At 41.6% G+C, this 22,125-nt stretch overlaps 1 protein-coding gene across 1 annotated transcript in view; it reads right to left on the reverse strand.

The window, feature by feature from the left end:
* Nucleotides 1-22,125, reverse strand: part of KIF18A (kinesin family member 18A) — a 57,388-nt gene that overhangs the window by 21,572 nt on the left and 13,691 nt on the right. Inside the window, exons 7-13 of the mRNA XM_015418915.1 lie at nt 21,447-21,521; nt 20,883-20,980; nt 19,003-19,165; nt 17,034-17,198; nt 14,540-14,661; nt 8,998-9,240; nt 5,665-5,672 (exon numbers count right to left, since the gene is read on the reverse strand). Coding sequence (XP_015274401.1) covers nt 5,665-5,672; nt 8,998-9,240; nt 14,540-14,661; nt 17,034-17,198; nt 19,003-19,165; nt 20,883-20,980; nt 21,447-21,521 — 874 coding nt within the window. The remainder of the gene's footprint in view (nt 1-5,664; nt 5,673-8,997; nt 9,241-14,539; nt 14,662-17,033; nt 17,199-19,002; nt 19,166-20,882; nt 20,981-21,446; nt 21,522-22,125) is intronic.

Below are 22,125 nucleotides of genomic sequence, written 5' to 3' on the forward strand. Positions count from 1 at the left end.
AAAACTGCGCTAAATTAAGTCTGCAATGTTGTTTGGCTAAAGTGAAATCAAATATTAATGTATTTGTGTCAATAAACTTTTCTGGGCTTCCAGTGATTGATCCAATTACTCTCCTAATCATAAATTTTGATTCTTTTAACAGCTTTCTGACTCACGGAATTCCGAGCTGCAAATGTTGCCTAGTGAATGAATTCATGCTATTTAATATTCATGTGACCCAAAGGTGTTATTATGCTGGGCAATCTGATGACATTCTTAAAGCAATAACTACGATGTGAAGAGGCTACAAAACAGCTTGCATTCAAAGAATGGCAATACGGTCATTAGTACTATGCTATTATTCAAGGCAAAGGAAGGAAGTCGTACAAGGGCAGCGTGAAGGGAGGGTGCTTTCTGTACGTGATGAATCTTACAGATAAGAAAGACACTGACAGACCTGTGATTAAAGTCAATCTTTTAACTACCACAGGAATTCATAGCAATTAGCTCATCAATTTAGAAATAAATTGGTGCTGCATTTGGTCAGTAGAGGAAGTAATGGACAATCCCCCCTACCTTTAAAAACGGATCCCCCCCCTCATAATGTACAGCAAAGCTTAAAGAAATGGGATGCCTGAAACTATGCCAAGAAACTTCTTCACAGAAATACCAGCAAGTGCTGGGCTGCGTGTGGAGTTGTTGCTCAGGTGCTCCTCAAGCATATAGAAAAGCTCCGATCACAGCATCAATCAAAGCCCTGCTATGAGAGCCTGGAATGTCACTCTTAACTTAAAGCTTGTGTTTTAGTTGACTCGTAATAATTTACATTGCACTCAGTGGCAGGAGTTAAATATCACAGCTGCATCTGTTTTTGAAATCTGCTATAAATATGCACTGGCTGTAGCCAAAAGGTAGGTCCCCTCTTCTTTTCTCTCTCTCTCTTTTGGACTGTGATCTCTTTTTGGAATTAAAGTAGCTTCAGAAGCAAAGCAGGATGTTGTTATTCTTCAGCCAAGTTTCAACTGTTGTTCTCATCCCACAGCAACAACACTTGGAAGTTTTGAGGTAGGGCTGGCAGGAAGACAAATGAAATACACCTGAAGGAATTGTGCTATCAAACTAATAACTGGAATTCAAATTGCCCGGAGGTCCTCACTACTGTTATGTGGTAGACTGGTTGTGCTACGCAGCTATTTTTTGTTTGCTACATTTAAAGCATATATAGGCGCACTGAAACATGGACATACATTTCTCTAGAGTCAATGTTTGCAAAAATATGTTGGTTCCAAAAAACACTATTTGGCCAGAAATGTATTCTTTCCTAATCTGTATTCCTTCTACCTGCCTGCCAGCCCTGACTAGACCACCACAGCTTCCATTTTTATGTACTTTCTGATGACAACTAATTCTCCTCTGTCTATCTGTAGGCTATTGTCAGGTCCTCGCCCCCTTCTTTTCCATGTGAATTTTGTACTGTATTCAACATACTGTGGGATACTAAAAATATCAGACCCAAACCATCAGCAAGTAATAGAAGATTCTTCTTTTTTTTAAAAATAGGGGATCAGTATTGGCAAAGTCTGAATTGAAGTTTTCCAACTCTGAAAAGATTATTAGAGGGGAAAAGTTTAAAAATGTGTGGAAGGAAAAAATAAAAAGTGTTACATACACTTGTCACGTCTACATTTTAAATTTCAGCATTCCAAAATCTATTTTTAAAACTTCTTCTAGTGTGGTAAATCAGGCCTTTAATGGCTCTTTGGTGTTTTGTATTTTAGAATTTTGGTCTCAGTCTGTTGCAAGATCCCCTCCTCTCTGCAAACAGGATACTGATAATTCGACTTTGGACATAAGCATACAACACGGCAGCGTTCTTACTACACTTCTCCAATGATGGCCAAACATGGAGCTCACTCATTTCCTCACTGATAGTTAGCTAATCAGATGACAGTGAGTTTCTAACACAGACTGCCTCACTTTTTGATATGGAGAATATAAAATCATGGAATATGAACAGGCTTTCAGAAAAAGTGTAAAAAACGGAAAAAAAGGAGAAGGCGTTGTTTTAAAACCCATGCTGTTTTAGATTATATTACCTATAAAATTTGCTACTGAAGAATGTAATTCATTCTCCTTTGTGGACCTACTGCGTATAATGGACCAAATCCCAGGCTACATTCTCTTCATACTCCAACATTACACTCCATACCCCAACATTACGATTTTGTAGACTGGAGAGTCATTTACACTTTCTCATACCTTGGTAGGCTTGAGTATTCTTAAAACACACAAGGGGCTTTCTCTGCAGCTTGATTCTTCCTTCACTACAGGGTATCTTAGGGAGGAAAAGAGCACAGGTTCCCTGGAGAGAGGTTCATAGCAGAAAATATCCTCTTCTCAGGGGGCTTGGGGGAAGGGGATCCTAGCATCGGCAGGGAAGGCCACTTCAGTCTCCCTTTAGCTATCACATGACACAATATAAGATTTAGATCACTGCCTACAGAAAACATTTTTGGCATTTGGGAATATTTCCTGTCTGTTCATGATCAAATAACGGCCACTCAACTGAATAGCAATCCATTATCTAGTTCCGTGGCTGTTCATCTACTGCCCACATAATCACTGAATGTAGCCCTAACCACAAATTAAAAATAGTATATAAAGCATCATTTAGATAAGTAAATTTATAATCTGTACAGCTCTCATGCATACATGTAATGAGACTGTTGTGCCTGATAGCCAATCACCCAGCTCATCAGTGTTAATTCTGATTCCTGTTTGTTGCTTTTTAAGTTCATAAGAGATAAATCTAGGTCTGTGACCTTTGCATTAGGGCGTGGTGGAATGCACCTTCCACTATGTGTGTGTGTGTGGGGGAAGGGCAGCAATCTGTGTCCATTTACTCCTTCACACAAGCCTCTCTTACATCAATAACGCGCTATAATATTGTTTAGCATTTAAACTAATTCTTTCATTCCCCTAAACTAAGTCAGGCTCTTCTTAATAAGTCTCTCTCTGTTACAATTCTAATAATACATTAATGCTTTTGGCAAACAACTGACTATGATTTGCAAATACAGTAAAAGCTTTGCTATTCAGCACTCACGGGGATTAAGGGTTTCTGGTTAATCAAATGTGCCAGCTACTCAAGCTTATTGCTCTGCCCATTCTCTACCCGGATAAAACCACAGCAACCAGGCCCCCCTCTCTTGGTAACACTATGGTGACAGTCCCAATGCCTGGTGTGACCCTTCTCCAGTGATCCACCCTATGCAGCACACAGGCAAGTGGGCCCCCTCTGGCAGAGCTGGCTACCGACAGCTTGAGGGAGACTTGAGGGGAAAGAGGCAACAAGGATGATGGCATCTAGCAATGCGGGCCATCAGAAGTACAGTAATGGCTAGAGATGTAAAATTTCAGGAATTTTTTTCCAGTTTTTTTCGGGGGGAAATGGAAATTTTTGGAAAAATTGAAAAAAAAATGCAACATTAGCATTTATTTTGTCTTTTCTAGATTGAAAGTCATTCTGTTACTTTAGGAACATAAAATATGACTATGGACATTTTTACTTGGCATGAAATTATCACAACTAGCATATTAAAAATATAGTGTATCCAAACAATTATTACAAACAGAATACCCACCCACATGCAAAAACAAAACTGAAACCTTTTTATTTTCTTCTGACAATAGCACCTCCTAAAGGAAGAAATGCATCTTGTTCTTGCATTGGAGAGTTCAGTTTGTAACCTAGGACTTGCTTGTCCTCAGTGCACAGAAATTAGATCAATCTGATACCATATATATATATATATATGTGTGTGTGTGTGTGTGTGTGTGTGTATGATTTGGAAAATATTTGAACACCTTGTCTTAAAATATTTTATTCATCATGTTAAAATAAAACGTTCCATAATCATTTTTTTTCTTTTCTTTCCCCAATTTTTCCAATTTTTCAGAAAATAACAAAAAAGGCTTCAGGAAAAAAAACGGGAAAAAAACACTTTTTTTTCCGAATTTTTCCGGACCTTCACATCTCTAGTAATGGCTGAAAGCATCAAGCTGGTTACCTGCAGGGCATGCGTTTGCCCAAAGATGCAAAGGTATGGTGGCAGAGGGGCTAAGATATTGCCCCGTGGCCTTGTTTGACAGAGTATTCTGGATGTTCAGCTGCTAGATAACAAAGCTTTTGCTGTAGAACATGGGTCTTTTTAAAAAAAAAGGTGGTGGTGGGGGGGAAGAGCCCTAGCCCTTTGCCATCCTACTGCCTTTTCTCTTACCACAGAGCCCTCTTAAATTCCCTGCTTCAGCCCCCTTTCCCTATAGCAGTTGGAAGGTAAGGAATCTCAGAGGTGGCAATATTGCCACAATACATCTGGGTTGGTTTCTTCACTGCTGTGACATACTTTTCAAGATGATAGCACCTGACAGGAACCACAGCAGCTACTCTAAGATTCTGGTATAATTGTAAAACCTGGGTACTGCAATAATGGTAATGGTAATAGATAGAATATAGCAGGGGAGATGAAGGCAGAACTTCACTTTAAGAAGGGATCCATACATTTTGACTAGGTTCAGTAGCTGGGAGTAATTTGTATTAATCATCAGCCTTTTGCTTTAAGTTCTCTACACATGCCAGAAGACATGTAGAATAAGCATGTTTCATATCACACGGGGCTTTGGGACAGGCCAGCACAAGCATCTTGCACTGCTTCTGCCTTCTCTAAAGCTCAGTATGGGAGGGGAGGGGATAATTCTCTGAGATTTTAGTCAGCCTGCTCCACTAAATGCAAAGGAAAGTACTGCTCTTCACTTCGCTAAGCAGGAGATGGACAATACCAACTTGTGTTGCACTTGGAAGCAGGTTGAAATTTCTGTTTTCTCCCAAGCTCAGAATGATCCCTCTCAAGTTGTTTGTAACACGGGACACTTCAGGGGAAGAGAGCTTGTGTGCTCAATAATATCCTACTTTAGACACCAAGGGGCATTTGCCCCTGGCAAGTAGTGTAACACCCACCTTCCAGAGTCATCAGCAAATGGAAAGTTTCAAGATGTTGGACCAATTCTCCATTTCCATCATATTTTACTGCAAAAATTTAGCCAAATCAAAAAATGGCAAAACCAGGCAAGACATTTGAACACTTTTTGGCTAAACATTATGTCATTCATTCATTTCAAGAGAGCTGATGAGAGGAAAACACCTTTAGATATTACAACCATGCTAAAAGGAAGCCTTTGTTGAAAGCTAATTCAAAGTAGGTTTATTAGTTCTAAACCATGTTGAGGGTGTGGAGGGGCTACTCATTAAATTTGCAGATAACACTAAATTGGGAGGGAGGAACAGTGAATGCACCAGAAGATAGAGATATAATTCAACAAGATCTGAACACACTGGAAAAGTGGGCAGATGTGAACAAGATGCAATTTAACAAGGATAAGAGATGAGTTCTACATCTGGGTAACAAAAATGAGGAACACACATACTGGATGGGGGACAAACATCTGAGTAGCAGTGTGTGTGAATACGATTTTGGGGTATGGGTGGACTGTAAGTTAAATATGAGCAGCCAGTGTGATGCGGTGACAAAAAAGGCTAATACAATCTTGGGGCATATCAACAGAGGCATAACATCCATATCACAAGATGTCACAGTCCCGCTGTACCCTGCATTGGTATGGCCTCACCTGGAGTACTGTGTGGTTCTGGAGGCCTTATTTCAAAAAGGATATGGACAGAATGGATTGTGTGCAGAGAAGAGCAACAAGGCTCATCAGGGGAGGAAAGGCTGAGGGACTTGGGAATATTTAGTCTAGAGAAGAGGAGGTTGAGGGGGGACATAAGAACATAAGAGATGCCAATGTTGGATCAGGCCAAAGGCCCATCCAGTCCAACACTCTGTATCACACAGTGGCCAGAAATACCAGGTGCCATCAGGAGGTCCACCAGTGGGGGCCAGTTCAGAGGAAGAGGCAGAACTTGCAAAATGGGAGTTAATCAGCGGCGAAGAAGACAGCGGCTTGGAGAGGGGGGACGAGAAACGGGAAGAAGGAGGAGCAGTTAAAGGTCCAGCCTACAACCTGAGGGACGTAAAAGGAAGAAACCCCAAGACTTGAAGATCTGTTCAGCACGCGCATTAAAAGACTATATTAATATTAACCCAAAAGGAGGAGGAGGAACTAATACAATTAACATTTTTGTTGTTTACAGGCAATGGGATGATCAAACACAGAAGAAGCCGAAGAACTTAAAACTACTAACAAAAGATTAATATGCTAACTCAAATACCACTCAACTCTTTTCTTACTCCCTCTATATACCCTCCCTCTTTCTGAAAATTTTAAAGCAATAAAATTCTCTCTTTAGGAGAGTGAACTATATATATATATATATATAAAAATTAAAGGTGGGAAGGTACCAGCTGGAAAAACGTCTTTATAGTAAGAGTTGTACAACAGTAGAATCAGCTGTCTAGGGAGGTGGTGAGCTCCCCGTCACTGGCAGTCTTTAAGCAGCAGCTGGACAACCACTTGTCATGGATGCTCTAGGCCAAAGGTGTCGAACTCATTTGTTACCAGGGCCAGATCTGACACAAATGTCACTTTGTTGGGCTGAGCCATGTGTGCCATAAAACATAATGCCAGGTACCGGAGATATAAACTGTATAAAGGACAGCAGCTGGTATGCTCCAAGTTGTTGTATCCTCACTACAAGACCCCAAGGGCAGGGGGTGTGTGCAAAGGAAAACCCATGAGGGTGGATTGGAGAGCCAGTGATGCAGCTCTGGGCAGATGCTCCCATGCTGTTTGACTGTTGCCGACGAGGTTGTTCGAACATGCCAAAGCCACAACTGGAGTGGCTCTACCCACTCCACACCCCTGAGCAGTCTCCTGTTCCCTCCCTTGCACTAGTTGCTCACGGGCTGCATAAGAATCCCAGACAGGCCAGTTCCACCCCCCGGGGCCTCGTGTCTGACACCCCTGCTCTAGGCTGATCTGGCATCGAACAGGGGGTTGGACTAGGTGGCCTGTATGGCCCCTTCCAACTCTGTGATTCTTTGATTCTAGTAAGTATATACAGACATAACTGCATTTCTTATCTCGAGAAGACAGTAGCAAAAAGAAACTGAGAAGAAGGAGGAGGAGGAGGAACTGGATTTATGCCCCACCCTTCACTCGGAGTGGCTTACAATCACCTTCCCTTCCTCCCCCCAAAACAGACACCCTATGAGGTAGGTGGGGCTGAGAGAGCTCTAAGAGAACTTCTCTGAGAGAACTGTGACTGACCCAAGGTCACCCAGCTGGCTTCATGTGGAAGAATGGAGAATCAAACCCGGTTCTCCAGATTAGTCCGCTACTCTTAACCACTACAACAAACTGGCTTAGTAATTCATCCACACTGCAGAGCAAAGCAGCAACCTGCACATGATAGTGAACTGAGCTTATACCTTTCCTATTTCACTCCTGAGACACATATTATTTTAGTAAACCATACTGCATACATACTTCAGCATAATAAAACATTATGCTTACCAATTAATTTATCCAACTACAGCACATTTTGGAAAGCCTCCGAAACATTCCCATGAGAAGATATACACAATATTTTACAATATATACTTTTAAGAAAGCTAGTGTCCTTCAATTCATAAATAGTTCGAAAACCAAGAATCTAAAGCCAAGAAAGGGAACTGCATTGCTTGTGTTGACAAGTAAAGCCCATGTAATTATATTGCAAGTGAAATATAGATTTTAAAATAAGGAATAATGATCCCTGTATAACAGGTGGCCTGTCTTTTCACCCTCTGTGCAAAACCCCATTTCCTGCACAACATCTTGAATAGATTATATACCAAAAATCAATACATTCAGAAGGTGTAACAAGATCTGTATAAATCTTTGTTTGAAATTTGCTTACCAGAGATCTTTTTTTTTTCCCCCTTAAATATAAGCTCGCTAAGGAACCAATTTCTATAAATTAAGGAAGTATTTTGTTCTGGGTCTTTAAAGTAGAAATGGGGTGTGTGGCGCTAATCAACAAGTACCTCCAGTATTACTTTGTTTTATAGAGTTGTAGTTGTCCAGGTTTGAATACTGCTCTATCACTCCTAGAAATTTCTCCTGTTCCATGAAGATTTTATTCTTAAGTGTAGCCTTCTAAGCTGCTGTTTGGTTTCATAAAACCCTTTAATTTTAATTAAGAGACTGGTTTTCAAGCTTTTTTCCTTGAAGGGGACTTTCCTGTATCAACCTATCTGTTGAGGAATTTCCACATGTCTACCATGGAAACATATTATTGAAGGCAATTACGGTGTAGATATTCTTCCTGTAGCAAACTTACCAGACCATTGATCTGCATAAGCTTAATGCCTACTGCACTAATATGGTACAAATCTAACAAATGGCTGTAATTCACACAACCTTTATGGATTTTATTCAGATACCTTGGGGTGGGGGAAAGATTTCTGATGCCATCCCCAAACAATCCCTGCCTACCAAATAACCCACTGCAGACAGCTTTTTAAATTCATGTTTAACTACAAGGGGAAAAAAAATATTAACCACCTTATTATACATAGATGGGTCTGGAAGATTCTTCAGTCAAGGTTTACTATATTTTCTTGAAAGGAAGACAACCCCCTTAAAAATGTTATACACAAAATATTTCTACTATTGACATAAGTGACTTGTATGCAAGTATAAGACAACCCCTTCTTTTTGTTTTGGATGACACCTGAAAAAACCCCTGGTCTTGCATCTGAGTAAATAGTGTACATACATATTATCGTAAGGGACTACCACTGGTTACCTTGTATATCAATTACAAATTAGATGAATGTGATACGCCTAGGATGAAGAGAGACACTAATTCCAGGAAATAGTACTTTCTGGCAACACCTTGGTTTGTATGACAAATTAATTCTTTAGGTTTGGTCACCCTGTACGCCTACCCCCAAAGTGACAATCTTGTATGGAAGCTAAAGTATGCTAACATATTCAGAAGACAAGACAATGCTTTACTTACGGCAAGGAGTACTCCGATTGCTCTCAAGCTGTGGAAATGCCATGATAGCAGACATCAGAGGCTGAACATTTTGTTTTGGTTCTTCTTTAACCATCTGGTCGGCCCAGACTACAGCTTTCTCTCTCTGAATCAGCTGTTCAAGCTCCTTGAAGTCATCCTTGATGACACCATTTGTTAACCCTGCATTATGCAGAGCTACGTACTGCTTTCGTAGAACTGGAAGTGAAGCACTCAGTATTCTGTAATTTTTTTAAAAAACACACAACAGAAATAGGGTTAGAAATATTTCTAAGAGGAAACTGTATGTCAGAGATGCATTTAACGAACTACCAGCTTTTGCGGTTGCAATGGGATTATTTTAATTTTTTCCTTCTCAAAATGCTAGAGGGGCAACCTGATACTGAACACAGTTTGCATCCTCTGAAGTCAACAGAGTAATTCCACTCAGGATAAAGAGGCTTCAAGAGCAACGTGAGCACCTTGCCCCCCACCTTCCCCAAGCATCCAACTAGAGAAAGAATTCTGGAGAACAAAAAGTCAGAACAAAACGCAAGAAGTTTACATACTATGTAGTATTGTTTTGGTTGGTATTTATAAAAGTTATTAAAGGTAAATTAAAGATAAATGGGAAAGATTGAAGGTCAAAGAAGACGGGGACGGCAAAGGATGAGATGGTTAGACAGTGTCATAGATGCAACGAACATGAAGTTGAGCAAACTTCAGAGGATGGCGGAAGACCGGAAGGCCTTCTGACTCTAGGGGGTGGTGCTCATCTCCGTTTCCAAGCCGCAGATCCAGCGCTGTTCAAAGACTGTTCAAAGACTTCTCCGTGGTCATGTGGCTGGCATGAATAAACGCCGAGGCACACGGAACACGGTTACCTTCCCACTGCAGTGGTACCTACTTATTTACTTGCAATTTCTTGCTTTTGAACTGCTAGGTTGGATGGAGCTGGGGCCAGAGACAGGAGGCTCACTCCATCATGTGGCACTAGGATCTTGAACTGCCGAACTACAGACCTTCTGGTCTTGCAGCTCAGAGTCTTAACCTCTAAGCCACCATGGCCCCTATAAAGGTATTACATGGATTCTAATGTTGATTTCCCCCCCCATGAACTAATTCAGTTGTTTACATTTGCTGTATGTTAAGTGTCGCACAAGTTGTACATATGAAGACACCTTGTCTAGATAATATGCACAATGCAACAAATAAATTCATCTATAAGCGCTCCATTGGATATGTTTGTGTCTCACATGAGCTATCATCGCTTCACCTCCAGCATTATATGCAGAGCAGAGATTATTCATGGAGGAATGGCTTCCTTTGGGACCATGACCCTTCTAGTCTTGTATGTTTTCAGCTTTTTCCTAGCATAACTTCCAATGACTTTCAACAAACCGAAAAACAAAATAGTGGTTGGGAAGGTGGATGTCTGGAAGGCCATTATTCTCCCTACGTTTGATGAAGTTCAGCTGACCCTTGCTGACTCAGTTAAGAGCTCTGGGATTATAGTGGACCCAAAATTATTGCTGGAGAAGCAAGTTAATGCAGCTGTGAAAAATGATTTCTTCCAACTCAGCCTAGATCAAGAACTGGCCCCTTACTTTGAGAAGGCTGATTTGGCCATCGGGATACAACTAGACTACTGTGATGCACAGTAGATTGGTCTCCCCTCAAAATCAATTTGGAAACTCCAGTTGGCGGAGAGTGCTGCAGCTTGGGAGCTACATGGAGAGTGCATATTACCCCTATTCTACAGCCACTCTACTGGCTGCTCAATTTAAAGTACACAAAGTCCTTCATGGCCTTCGACCCTCATACCTGTGAGACCTGTCTCTCCCCCATGCTCTACCATGACAGCTTCACTCATCTGAGCAGGGTCTTCTGCAGGTGCCAACCTGCAATGGGCAAAATCAACTACTGCCTATACATGTGCTTCCTCCATTGAAGTCTCCACCTCATGTAATCGCATGCCTGAGATCAGGAAGGCATCCACTTTCTTGGATTCCCACAAACTATGCAAAACTGAATTATTTAAGAGGACTTATCTAGGATAGGACTTTACGAAATGCTTCACACAGTTATTTGAAAAAACTATTAGGGATTGTGATCTATAACTACTGTTGCTGGAAACTGGATCCTATTATGTAATTTTGCATCGTATAGCTTGCTGAAAACTGAATCCTATTATGTAATTTTGCATCATTTAATGTGTCATGTTAATACTTATACTTTGCTTCATTTCTGTTTTTTAGAGTTCTGGTTGGTTCTACAACCCAAATCCTATTACACTGTTTATTGAATGTCCCATCTTGTTCACTGGATTGACTTTGCTTAATCTGCCTTCCATCCCAGTGAGAAAGGCGGACTACAAATACGATACATAAAATAAAAATAAAGGAGGCTTATTGTGTGACTTTATTTGTCATCTGATTGTTGCATCACTTTTTGTAGTTGAAGAATACTGATTAACTTTCCCTTGTTTTCATCTAATCAAGCTAAAATAAATGCCACCTCCAGATAATTTAGAGCTCAACCACCAGATAATTTAGGGCTCATTTCAAGATATATGATCAACATATGTACGACACAAAGATATTTTAATAACTGGCTTTCAAAGGGCTATTTGGTGCCAGTGCCCTGGGCCCTTGCCTGCTTTGTCCTCCCACTCACCCTCCCCTGCCAATTACTTCTCAAATGCTCCACATAACGACTAGGTGGGTGGGCTTTTGCTAGGCTGCTGCCACCAGCCTGGCTTTTGAGGGTTTGCTTTTACATAAGAGGAGCCCAGGTTACTCCTCTCCCCCTTGGAACCATGCCTTTTGTTGGAAGGGGGAGCTGCCTGCATCAGTCACCGAGCCTGAGGTGTATAATGAATGAATGGGGACTATTATAATGAACATGGAACCTCTAGGTCTACTGCTTGTTACAGCCATGCACAAGGGCTTTTACAGGGCTTTCTTCCTTTCTAGGATACATCTCTTGAACTCCTCCCCAAGGGGGTGGGTAAAGAATTCTCTGGAATATCACTCCAAGAGGGGCTGGAGTTAGAAGAAGGAAAATAGTCAGCAGCTTCATCACAAAGCACACATGGGTCATTTTGGATCTCAGCCAATATTATTTCTTCTTGTCCTAATAATTCGTCTTTTTACATCTGCTGAGAACTCAGCTATTGTTTAAGGCATTAGCCCTACCAAGACTTTTCAAGTGTCAACAGCAACCTGAAAAATTCACTTCCATATGTGACAATCTTTTGATCTGTTATTGTATAACAATAGTGAAGCAGTGGATGTCATCCCAATAGCTTCCTTGGCAAGACGGAGACCAAACTGCTTCTCTTATCTACAGCTCTAAATGGTGGTCAGTTTTGCTCTACTAAGTCTTTCATAAGCTTACCTCTTTAAATATACTTTAAAGATATCTAGATGTGTACATCTCAAAATGTGAGCAAAAATAGAACCACTTTCATAAAGTCTGTGTATAAACCCTCCAAACCTTAATCACTGTAGCCTTGTTCATATGTTATAGAGAACACATTAGTATCCCGCATGCATGTGCATATATCTGTAAGAAAGAGCCCAAACACATTCACTTTGCAATTGAACCAGGGACCAGTGGACACAGAAGGCTTGTTCATTAGTTACAGTGAACACACATACCATCCATGTACAGTATTAGGAATGGGTACAAACCGGGAAAATGTGGTTTGGTTTGTTGAACCACGAACCAAACCAGTTCATTGTCCCGGCAGACCCCATTAAAAGGGGTCCCTTTAAATGAGGTTTGCAGAAAGCCCGAAAAACAACTGAGCTCAAGTGCTTTGGGCTGCCTTAAGCAGTCCCTTTAAAGTTTAAACGGACTGCAAACCAGTGCAAAAAACCACTGCATAGTGGGGAGGCTCTTCCCGCCACGCGGCTGTTTCAGGCTGTCTTTTGCAGTCCTTTAAAAGTTTAACGGGACTACAGAAGATAGTGTGAAACAGTGCAGTGGGAAGCACCTCCCCACTGAACAGCCTTTTTTGTACTGTTTTGCAGTTCTTTAAAACTTTTAAGGGACTGCACAAGACAGCCTGAAACAGCTGAGCAGTAGGCAGCAAGCTATTCCCTGCCACTCAGCTGTTTTTTGGGCTTTCTGCAAATTCCGTTTAAAGGTGCTACAGTCCCTTTCAATGGGGGACTGTAGATTGTGAACACATGTGGCCAGCAGAAGGGGGGGAAATCCCCCAGGAAGGGACTTCCTTCCCACCTTTCTGCTGGCTGTGGCAAGTTGTGCACAGCAAAAAGGGGGGGGGGAGGATCTCCCAGGAAGGCACTTCACCCCTTTCCATTTAAACCCTCCTTTTTTCTCCCTGCATCTTTTTTCTCTTTTGCTCAGAGCCATTTAAACCAAACAGCTAAGTGGTACACAAACTGTCACAAGCCACCACGAATTGTGCCAAAATTCGTGGTAGTTCATTCCAGTTCTTCAGTTCACGAACGTTGGTTTGCAAACCTTGAAAAGACCAAAATTCAGAATGAATTTCATTTCGTCAGCTGGTTTGTGCCCATCCCTATACAGTATGTTTGATTTTTCTTTATATGTGCATTGAGTATTTCTTATGTTACATTCAGTGCATGTACAGATGAATGTATAATTTATTGTATTCTCATACATTTTCTTTTCTTTCTTAGTATAGGCTTGAGCTATAACAGTAAAATAATCTGTGTTTGAGGTTGGAATATATTTTTGGAGCCTGTGCCTAAACTGTGGTCTTCACAATCTTCAGCTCATCAACAATGCTACACTTACCTAGCCATATTTCTCTTTGATTATCCTACTTTAGAATACTTTTTAAAAGGATACAAGGTACTTTTAATTCTTAATTTTTACCATACAGTTAGGGACAACATAGGCATGATACGCTGAATCCCATAACTGCAGTCAAGACAACAATCATTTAAGTTTATTTAAACACTTCTACCCTGCCTTATCTCCTCAGACTCAAAAGCATTATGCATCTTAGTTGTGCACTTATTTCTTCAGAATCTTTTTCAGATGTAGGATGAACGTTCATCTTGAGCCCCTAACTGAGGATTTTTAAACTGCACCTACCCTCCCCCATAATGTTCTTTTGCATAGTTCACTATTTGACACTACCCAATGTGATACACTAAAGAGAGGGTACAGAATTCGACTGTTATGATCGTCATCCTGAAATAGCTTAGCTACATTTAAATCAGGATTCCTGTACCCTAAAGAGATGTTTCTTTCTCCTTTATTACTTTCAGTAACGTCTAGAACTGAAGTCCATCATTGCAAGTGGCACAGACAACCATAGGTTACAAAACATCTGCACTGGAGCATAGGTACCTACAGCTTTAGGTATAGCATAGTATCAGCATAAAGCTACTTCCCTGCTTGCCTCTTCAGCACTGCACTGCTGCTTTGTGTTATCCACAGGTAATGGCACACACACGGGGGGAGAGAGAGAGACAGAGACAGACAGCGTGAGAGACTTAGATATGGACTATCAAATATGGCACTGGAATGCAGACTTACTTTTCTGTCTGTTTATGCTGCTGCTCTTGGAGGGAAGCTAGAATTCTCATGTATTCAATCTGAGTCTTCAAATCTTTAACTTCCATTTTCAAACTGCAGCACTGAAGGTCTTTGGAGAGCTCCTTGAAGGAAAAAAAGAGGCAAAATCAAACACAGATAAGCTTACATAAAAGTTAATACTGTTGAGTTGTATCCAACTACACATTTTTTTCCCATTTTGTGTGTGCGTGTGCACCCCCATGCCTGGAAATTATAGCGACCTCTGGCGACTCCTACTGGGGCATGAAGGACATTAACAGAAGTGGTTTGATAGCCTGCCTCTGCTTCCCGGCCCTGGTATTCTTTGGAGATCTCCCATCCCTTCTTAGCTTCTGAGAACTGACACTTGCCTGGGCTATCCAGGTCAGGGCACCAACCACACATTTCTGAAGGACACTTAAGTATTCTTAGGAGGCGTAGCAATTTCCTGATTCTCCCCTTCCATTGCAGCCCACCAAGACACACAACTTCATTCCAGGTAGGAGGTATGAGTGTTAGGAACAGCATAAGGAGCAAACTTGGGCTGGTCAGGGGAGGGAGAAAATGCTGAACAGCCTGCTCTTAAGAAAGCTTAAGCCTTCAGAACGTGTGTTTGGATATAGGCCACTTTCTTGGAACTGACAATGTAATTAATTTATTTCAACAGCTAAAGTGGTTCAAAACTTTACCTGTTAATGGGGATTGCTAAATAATTAGAGGAGGTAAACGTGAAGAGTTTGTAATGAACTGCAGTGGGGAGCTTCAAGGTAAAAACAAACTTTCAAAAGCTGACCTGATGAGATTTTGCCTCTCCCAAACACAGAGTTAGATCCAGTGAATAATTTTGACTTGTGCTAGGGCTCTTGCTCATGTGGGAACACAAGAAAGATACTGTGGCACCCACTTGTGTATTTTATCCCCATTTTCATTTCTGCTTGCGCAATATGCTGTGCAGTGACTTTCTGAGCACTATATTGTATAGGGAAGAAAACATTAGGTGTTGCACAAGACAAGATCTTTGTCAAGCATGGATGGATCCAAGCCACTCATGCATGGATGGATCCAAGCCACTCAGTGTCAATTTGCTGTGGCGACCTCAGCAGGGTATAATGACATTGAGTCCACCATTTTCTCCAGAGGAACTGATCTCTGCTACCTAAAGAACAGTTGTAATTTTGAGTGATCTCCAGCCCTCACCTGGAGATTGGCAACGATGGTTCCCCAGAAAGGAATGGTTGGTTTGGAGGGTGGAGTCTATGGCTTTGTACCTGTCCGAGGTCCCACGCCTCCTGAAACCTCATCCCCTCCAGGCTCCATCCTTCACATCTCCAAGAATTTCCCACCTGGAGTTGGCAACCCTCTCTCCTTCCCAGCCAATCATCAACCTACCTTTATTTCCCTCTCACTCTTCAGCTTTCCACCCCCCACACACCTGCAGCCTCTCCCGTGCTCTGAAGCCCTGACTGCTACGTCACATGGCTGTCATACGGGGGGGGGGGGGCCCCACCCGGCATGCCTCAGCAGCATATAAGGATACAGAGCCCACCATTTTCTCCAGGGGAACTGATCTCTGCTGTCTGGAAAGCAGTTGTAATTCTGAGTGATCTCCAGCCCTCACCTGGAGATGGACACATTTTACCTCAGAACATCAAACTGTTTAGAATGTTAGAGGCAAAAGCCAATCAAGTCGCATATGCAAACGACCTCTGTGTTCCGAGGCAGAGGCCAATGAGGCTGCATATGCAAATAACCTCTGTGTTCTGACTGGCTATGGGGGGGAGAGGAACAGCAAAATGTTTAGAATGTTGGAGGCAGGACTCAGGCAAAGCAGCCAGTGGATAGGGAGACCCTCTGAATGACAGATCAGAGAGCGAACTGATTTTGGAGCATGTGGAATGTTCTAGAGAAGTGCCACCACCATTCGGCTTTTATTTATATGGGAGATTATATATTTTGGTGTGGAAATTGTTAAATATCTCATGGGAAGTTAGAGAAATAGTGAAACACACAAAGAACAAGATGACCCGAAGACATAAATAGAACTGACCATTGCAGTGGGCTAAGAGAAAGGAAGAAAATATCATTCAATTATCTACAGAAATTGTTGTTAAGATGACAACTAGGAAAAGGGTTATGACATTTCATAAGTGGGTAGCAGTAGTTTGGAATGAAGGATTAGTTCAAATTTGCTTTCTACCCCAACTGTATCCCCTTCATTTCCCTTTCTCAAGCCAACTCCTGGATTACTCTCAGGAACATGGGAAACCAGCTAGTTTCCTGATACATCAGGTACGGCTGCCCCCCCCCCCCCAACCAGTTCCTAATGGCCCATTGCCAGGTCACATTTAGCACAACAAAGAGAAATCGGGGAACTATTTATTATACATTATTTCTTGAGTGGAATAAAGAGCATGCGCTCTTAACTTTGGTAGACTTCAACATTCAACATCTTCTAAGGGAAAACAAAGCAGTTTACTTGAGGAATATGGCCATCTTGTCCTAGGAGGCGCATTTCATTTTCCACCCGATGCAACCAATTAGTGTTCTCTTCAAAGTGTTTCAGCTCCTCCTCTTTTTTTTGCTCCATTTGCAAACATCTTGCTTTAAGTAAAGCAAGCCGGTGATCCAGTTTGTCAGTTGCCTGAAATACAACCGGTTTATTTTTTAGTACATGGGTATAAAGCTAAACACAGAACTAGATGTTGCGGAGAATGTGTCGCTATTGTTGAAAGAGCCTGACATTTCCTTCCCAATAACACATAACAAAATATGGGACCAGCTCCAGTGCTCCACTTTATTGGTTCCTGCTTGCACTTACTTAACCATTACTGGGAAAGAAGAGGAGGGGGCTCCTGGTTTTGATGGCAGCTGTGCATCATCTAATCCCCCTCCCCCATCTTCCAATCTGCATATTAATAAACTTGATTAAAACAATACATTCAGGTTGCAGGCCAGAATCCAAAAAGGATTCAGGTTCTATATTCATAATTTTTTTCCAGAGTTCCTTTAGGGGAAAACATGGTCCACATGCTGTTCTTTGAGCTTCAAGTTCAAGAAGTTTGGCAATTGAGCACAAAAACTTTCCAAAGGAGGGAAAAAATAATCTGCCAATGCATTTATACTATTCTCCTTAACTTTCAGTTCTTGAAAAAAGAAAAAAAAACTTAAGTGGTTAGTTTTGTCAAGAAACCCCATCCCCCAACAGCAATCCTTGCTATTAGTTTAAGAAAGTTAGAGCTATACTGCATTGAAAACAGATGTTTGGGAAAACCAACACAAAATTATTTTACAGCAGGCCTTCAAAGATTGCCATTGAGGGTTAAATGTACATATATGAACCACTTGAGTCAAATCATATGAGAAAAGTAATACACAAACAAACGATTAAAAAACAGGCAAAAGGACCACAAATAAAATGTACAAAGTCAGCAAACAAAATCTCTGTCTCACACACTAAAAACTGGTGACTATGTTGACAAGCCCCCTTTTCATTGTTATTTAAAAGCTGCTAAGAAGTCATTAATGTTTTAACTGTTGAGGCAGAAGCATCAATGGTAGAATGTAGAAAAACAGTGGAGATTCTGAAAGGGAATTGAAAAGTTGATGTGTTGAAGCCAGAAGAACAGAAACAGCAATTTTGGGGAGAGTCAAGAAGAGGACACATTTAGAAGGAAGAAGGCCCAGAAACAAACTAAAGAGACTGGGTTCTAGTGGCAGGAAGAAAAAGCCAACAGTGAGCCCAGAGAGAACGAGGGACAGATTAATAAAAACTGCTTACTAGGACAGTAGTTTCTATGGGACCCAGAAACAGAAATATCCAGGCTAGCTACAGTTATGAATAACATGAACACTGGTTTGATATAGCCGGTTGCCTAGTCTACCAACATTTGATTGCAGATTCTCTAGGTCAGGGGTGTCGAACTCATTTGTTATGAGGACTGGATCTGACATAAATGAGACCTTGTTGGGCCTGGCCATGTGTGTCATAAAATGCCTGGTAGCAGAGATATAAACTTTATAAAGGACACAAACACATTTTTTTTCCACTTAAAATAAAAACATGCTTAAAACATTAGCACTCTTACAATATTTTGTTTATTTAACTGTGTCTGATAACTGACACCTCTTGCTCTGAATTACTGTATCAAAATGTCTGTGCTGTTGCAATCTTGAGTATACTGTTCAGGTGTGTATCTGTAAGCTGCAAACCTACAATGACGCAGCAGCAGCAGAACTGTAAGAAGAAGCAGAAGACAGCCAGTTCCACTGCAGGCCTTATAGAAGCCCTCCGGGGGCCTGATCCGGCCCTCGCGCTGCATGTTTGACACCCCTGCTCTAGATGGCTGCAGAAGAAGATACTAGATCAGAACTATCAGATTTCAAATTTAACAGTGTCACTTATAAACAGTAGAAAGGACAGTAAGAGGGCTGCACACACTACTTACCTTATCTACTCTCTCTGAAGAACACATCATTTCAATTTGTTCATGGCACTGCTTTTGATAATGAGCTTTTAAGGCATTTTCTTTCAGTCGCAGTTCCAGCTTGAGGCACTCCTTCCTGATTTCTTCTCGATTTGTGAACAAACATTTCAAAATGTGTCTAAACCTATCCACAAAACGTACAACCAAAAAGACATATAGATGTATAAACACCATTGATCTTTTCTTGCCTTTTGTAAAGTGCATTACAAGAAATGAAAAGCAAAGTTTAAAAAAAGGAAAACCTGTTGAAGTGCTAGGGTTTCCTTTTGACATTACAACACTATCTAGAATCAACCCCACACCTATGATCACACCCTGGTTTTCTCAGTGTATGAACATTTATTTATTGTACAATAGCTGGCACACTCTTGAAAAAGCTATTACCACCTTCTACTGCAACTACAGCTTTCAAGAAAAATGAAGTTTCATTCTCTGCAGACTGAGCTCTAGGACGAGTCCCTCTATAGAGGCGTAGGCCCCTCAGGGAAAGGAACTGCATCAGACGCTATTTATTCATAACTAAGGCAGTGAATCACAGAAGAGCCATCAGCTAACAGCATGCTACTCAGGTCTCTTAACCCAGAACTTAATCTCAAGGAGTGGGATTCTGACAACAGGGAGTTAAGCATATCATGAGAAGGGAGGGCTGCATCAGTGCTTAGTTTTTGTGGCCCTTTCTTACATGCTCAGGGAAATGCTGATCACCACTTTGGGGGACAGGAAACAATTGTTTTCCAGGCCAGTTTGGCCAGGGATCCTGGAGGGTTTGGGGTTTTTTGTTTGCCCTCTTCTGGACATACAGCAGAGGTCACTGGGGGGAGGTATTTGTGAATTTCCTGCACTGTGCAGGGGGTTGGACTAGATCGGGGTGGTCAAACTATGGTTCGGGAGCCCACCATTTTCTCCAGGGGAACTGATCTCTGCCATCTGGAAAGCAGTTGTAATTCTGAGTGATCTCCAGCCCTCACCTGGAGATTGGACACATTTTATCTCAGAACAGCAAATTGTTTAGAATGTTAGAGGCAAAAGCCAATCAAGTCGCATATGTAAACGACCTCTGTGTTCAAGGGCAAAGGCCAATGAGGCTGCATATGCAAATAACCTCTGTGTTCTGACTGGCTATGGGGTGGGGAGTGGGAGGAACAGCAAACTCTTTAGAATGTTGGAGGCGAGACTCAAGCAATGCAGCCAGTGGATAGGGACAGATTCTGAGTGACACACCAGGGCGCCAACCAATTCCAGAGTGTGTGGAATGTTCTAGAGAAGTGCCACGACCATTTGGCTTTTATATATAAGGGAGATGAGATCACTGACTATATTGGTCCCCATAGTTTATAATGGAGAGGAAAAATAGAGGAAAAGTGAAGCGAGGAAGCAAAGCCAGAATGGAGGAAAGGAAGAACAATGGACCAAATGTGTGTGTGTGAGAGACTGGAGAGAAACAGCATGAGGTGGGGAACAGAGGGATAGCAGATGGGTGGAAGGAGAAAGATAGGTGGGAGTGAAGGAAGCTGGGAAAGGGGAGACACAGAGGGGACTGTAACTGAAGGAAAACAGAAGGAAAAGAGGACCAGTTGGGGGAGGTGAGATTTCTCCCTCCCAGGCCTTATGCATCCTCTTTCTTGTCCCTTCTAATGCAGAACACCACTAGTTTGTACACATAGGCTTGGTGAGAAACAAAGGCTACTGGGTGACTAGGGAAGGCTGATGGGACTTCCCTTTTAAGGAATGGCCCAGAGTATCATAATGCACTGCAGATGAAATGCCAACAGGGAGCTAATGCATATGATGGCCTATGGAGTTTCCCTCCCTCTCAGACAGGCAATCTAAGAAGTTTGTACCTGTTTATTTCCACTTGTTGCTGACACGTGTCACGATTCTCAGGAATGGAGGCTCTCTCTAACTCACAAACTCTCAGTTTCTCTTTCAGCATTGTGATCTGAAAAAAGACAACAATGTATTCTGACAGAAATAGGATGCAACCAATGTTCCCTCTAAGCTGTGGAGTCTTGTGAGCAAAAATTCTACTTTGTGAGCTACTGGCATTAAAGTTGTGAGCGAGTGATTTGGCTGCTGCACAAATTAGTTGGCTCTGGAGCCATCCTGCCTGAGTGAAGACAACAGTGTGTGAGCTGGAGGCTAAAAAACTGTGAGCTAGCTCACACTAACTCAGCTTAGAGGGAACACTGCATGCAACTGTTTTTTACTTTCCCAGTTGCATCTTTAAAATAGCTTTTAAAATATAAAAATATACACACACACCAGTTATTCAGATTTTACTTAACATGGTATAGAAAACCAGGTGTTCTGGAAGTTTGGTGCACAGTCATTAGACTTGCATTTATTTATCTTTATCTTATATATACCTCAGCAACACTAGCTAACAGTGACAGCGGCTGACCTACCTCTTTCTTTTGTTCTTCACAGATCTTGGCATATTGACTTATATGACTGTCCAGACTCACAATATTGCTCTTCAGCTGTGGAAGGAAGAGAAAAATTCAGACTCAGTTCTTTGATACCTGCAAACTGGAAACAGCATAACAATCACATTGACACAACATTACAGACTACAGTTATGCAAAGATAAGAAGCTAATTGGCAGACTGAATAAAAATAATTAAATATTTAGTGGGAGAAATTTAATAGCATATGGAATCAAAACAGCAACATTTCATCCCGTTTCATTATTACATGTGCCCGACTGTGTTGGAGCTCCAGCCTATAGATATGTACATGGAACAAAATCCTACTGAGTTCAGTGAGACTTACTTCCAAGTGAATGAGCACGTGATTGCAGTTGGATGCAGAATAAGTTTTCCATCAGCAATACAGCCCCAATACAGCCCACTGATCGCCATGAAATACTGCTTCTGGAGGGACAGGTGCCCCTGAGAAATGACACAAGGGGGATTTGCAGCAGGAAGAGAGGTGCTGTAAATTTAGGCTGTACTGCTTGGTGCTCAACCCAGCCAAAGAAAATTATTTTCAAGCTCAATTTCAGTGGAAGGATTAATCAAATATTTCTCTCTGAAGGCAATGGGAACCAAACACGTATCTTGGGCTGAATCATGCCCTTGTGCT

This window comes from Gekko japonicus, unplaced genomic scaffold, assembly GCF_001447785.1.
Source record: "Gekko japonicus isolate JY-2015 unplaced genomic scaffold, Gekko_japonicus_V1.1 scaffold2222, whole genome shotgun sequence".
NCBI classification, from domain to species: domain Eukaryota; kingdom Metazoa; phylum Chordata; class Lepidosauria; order Squamata; family Gekkonidae; genus Gekko; species Gekko japonicus.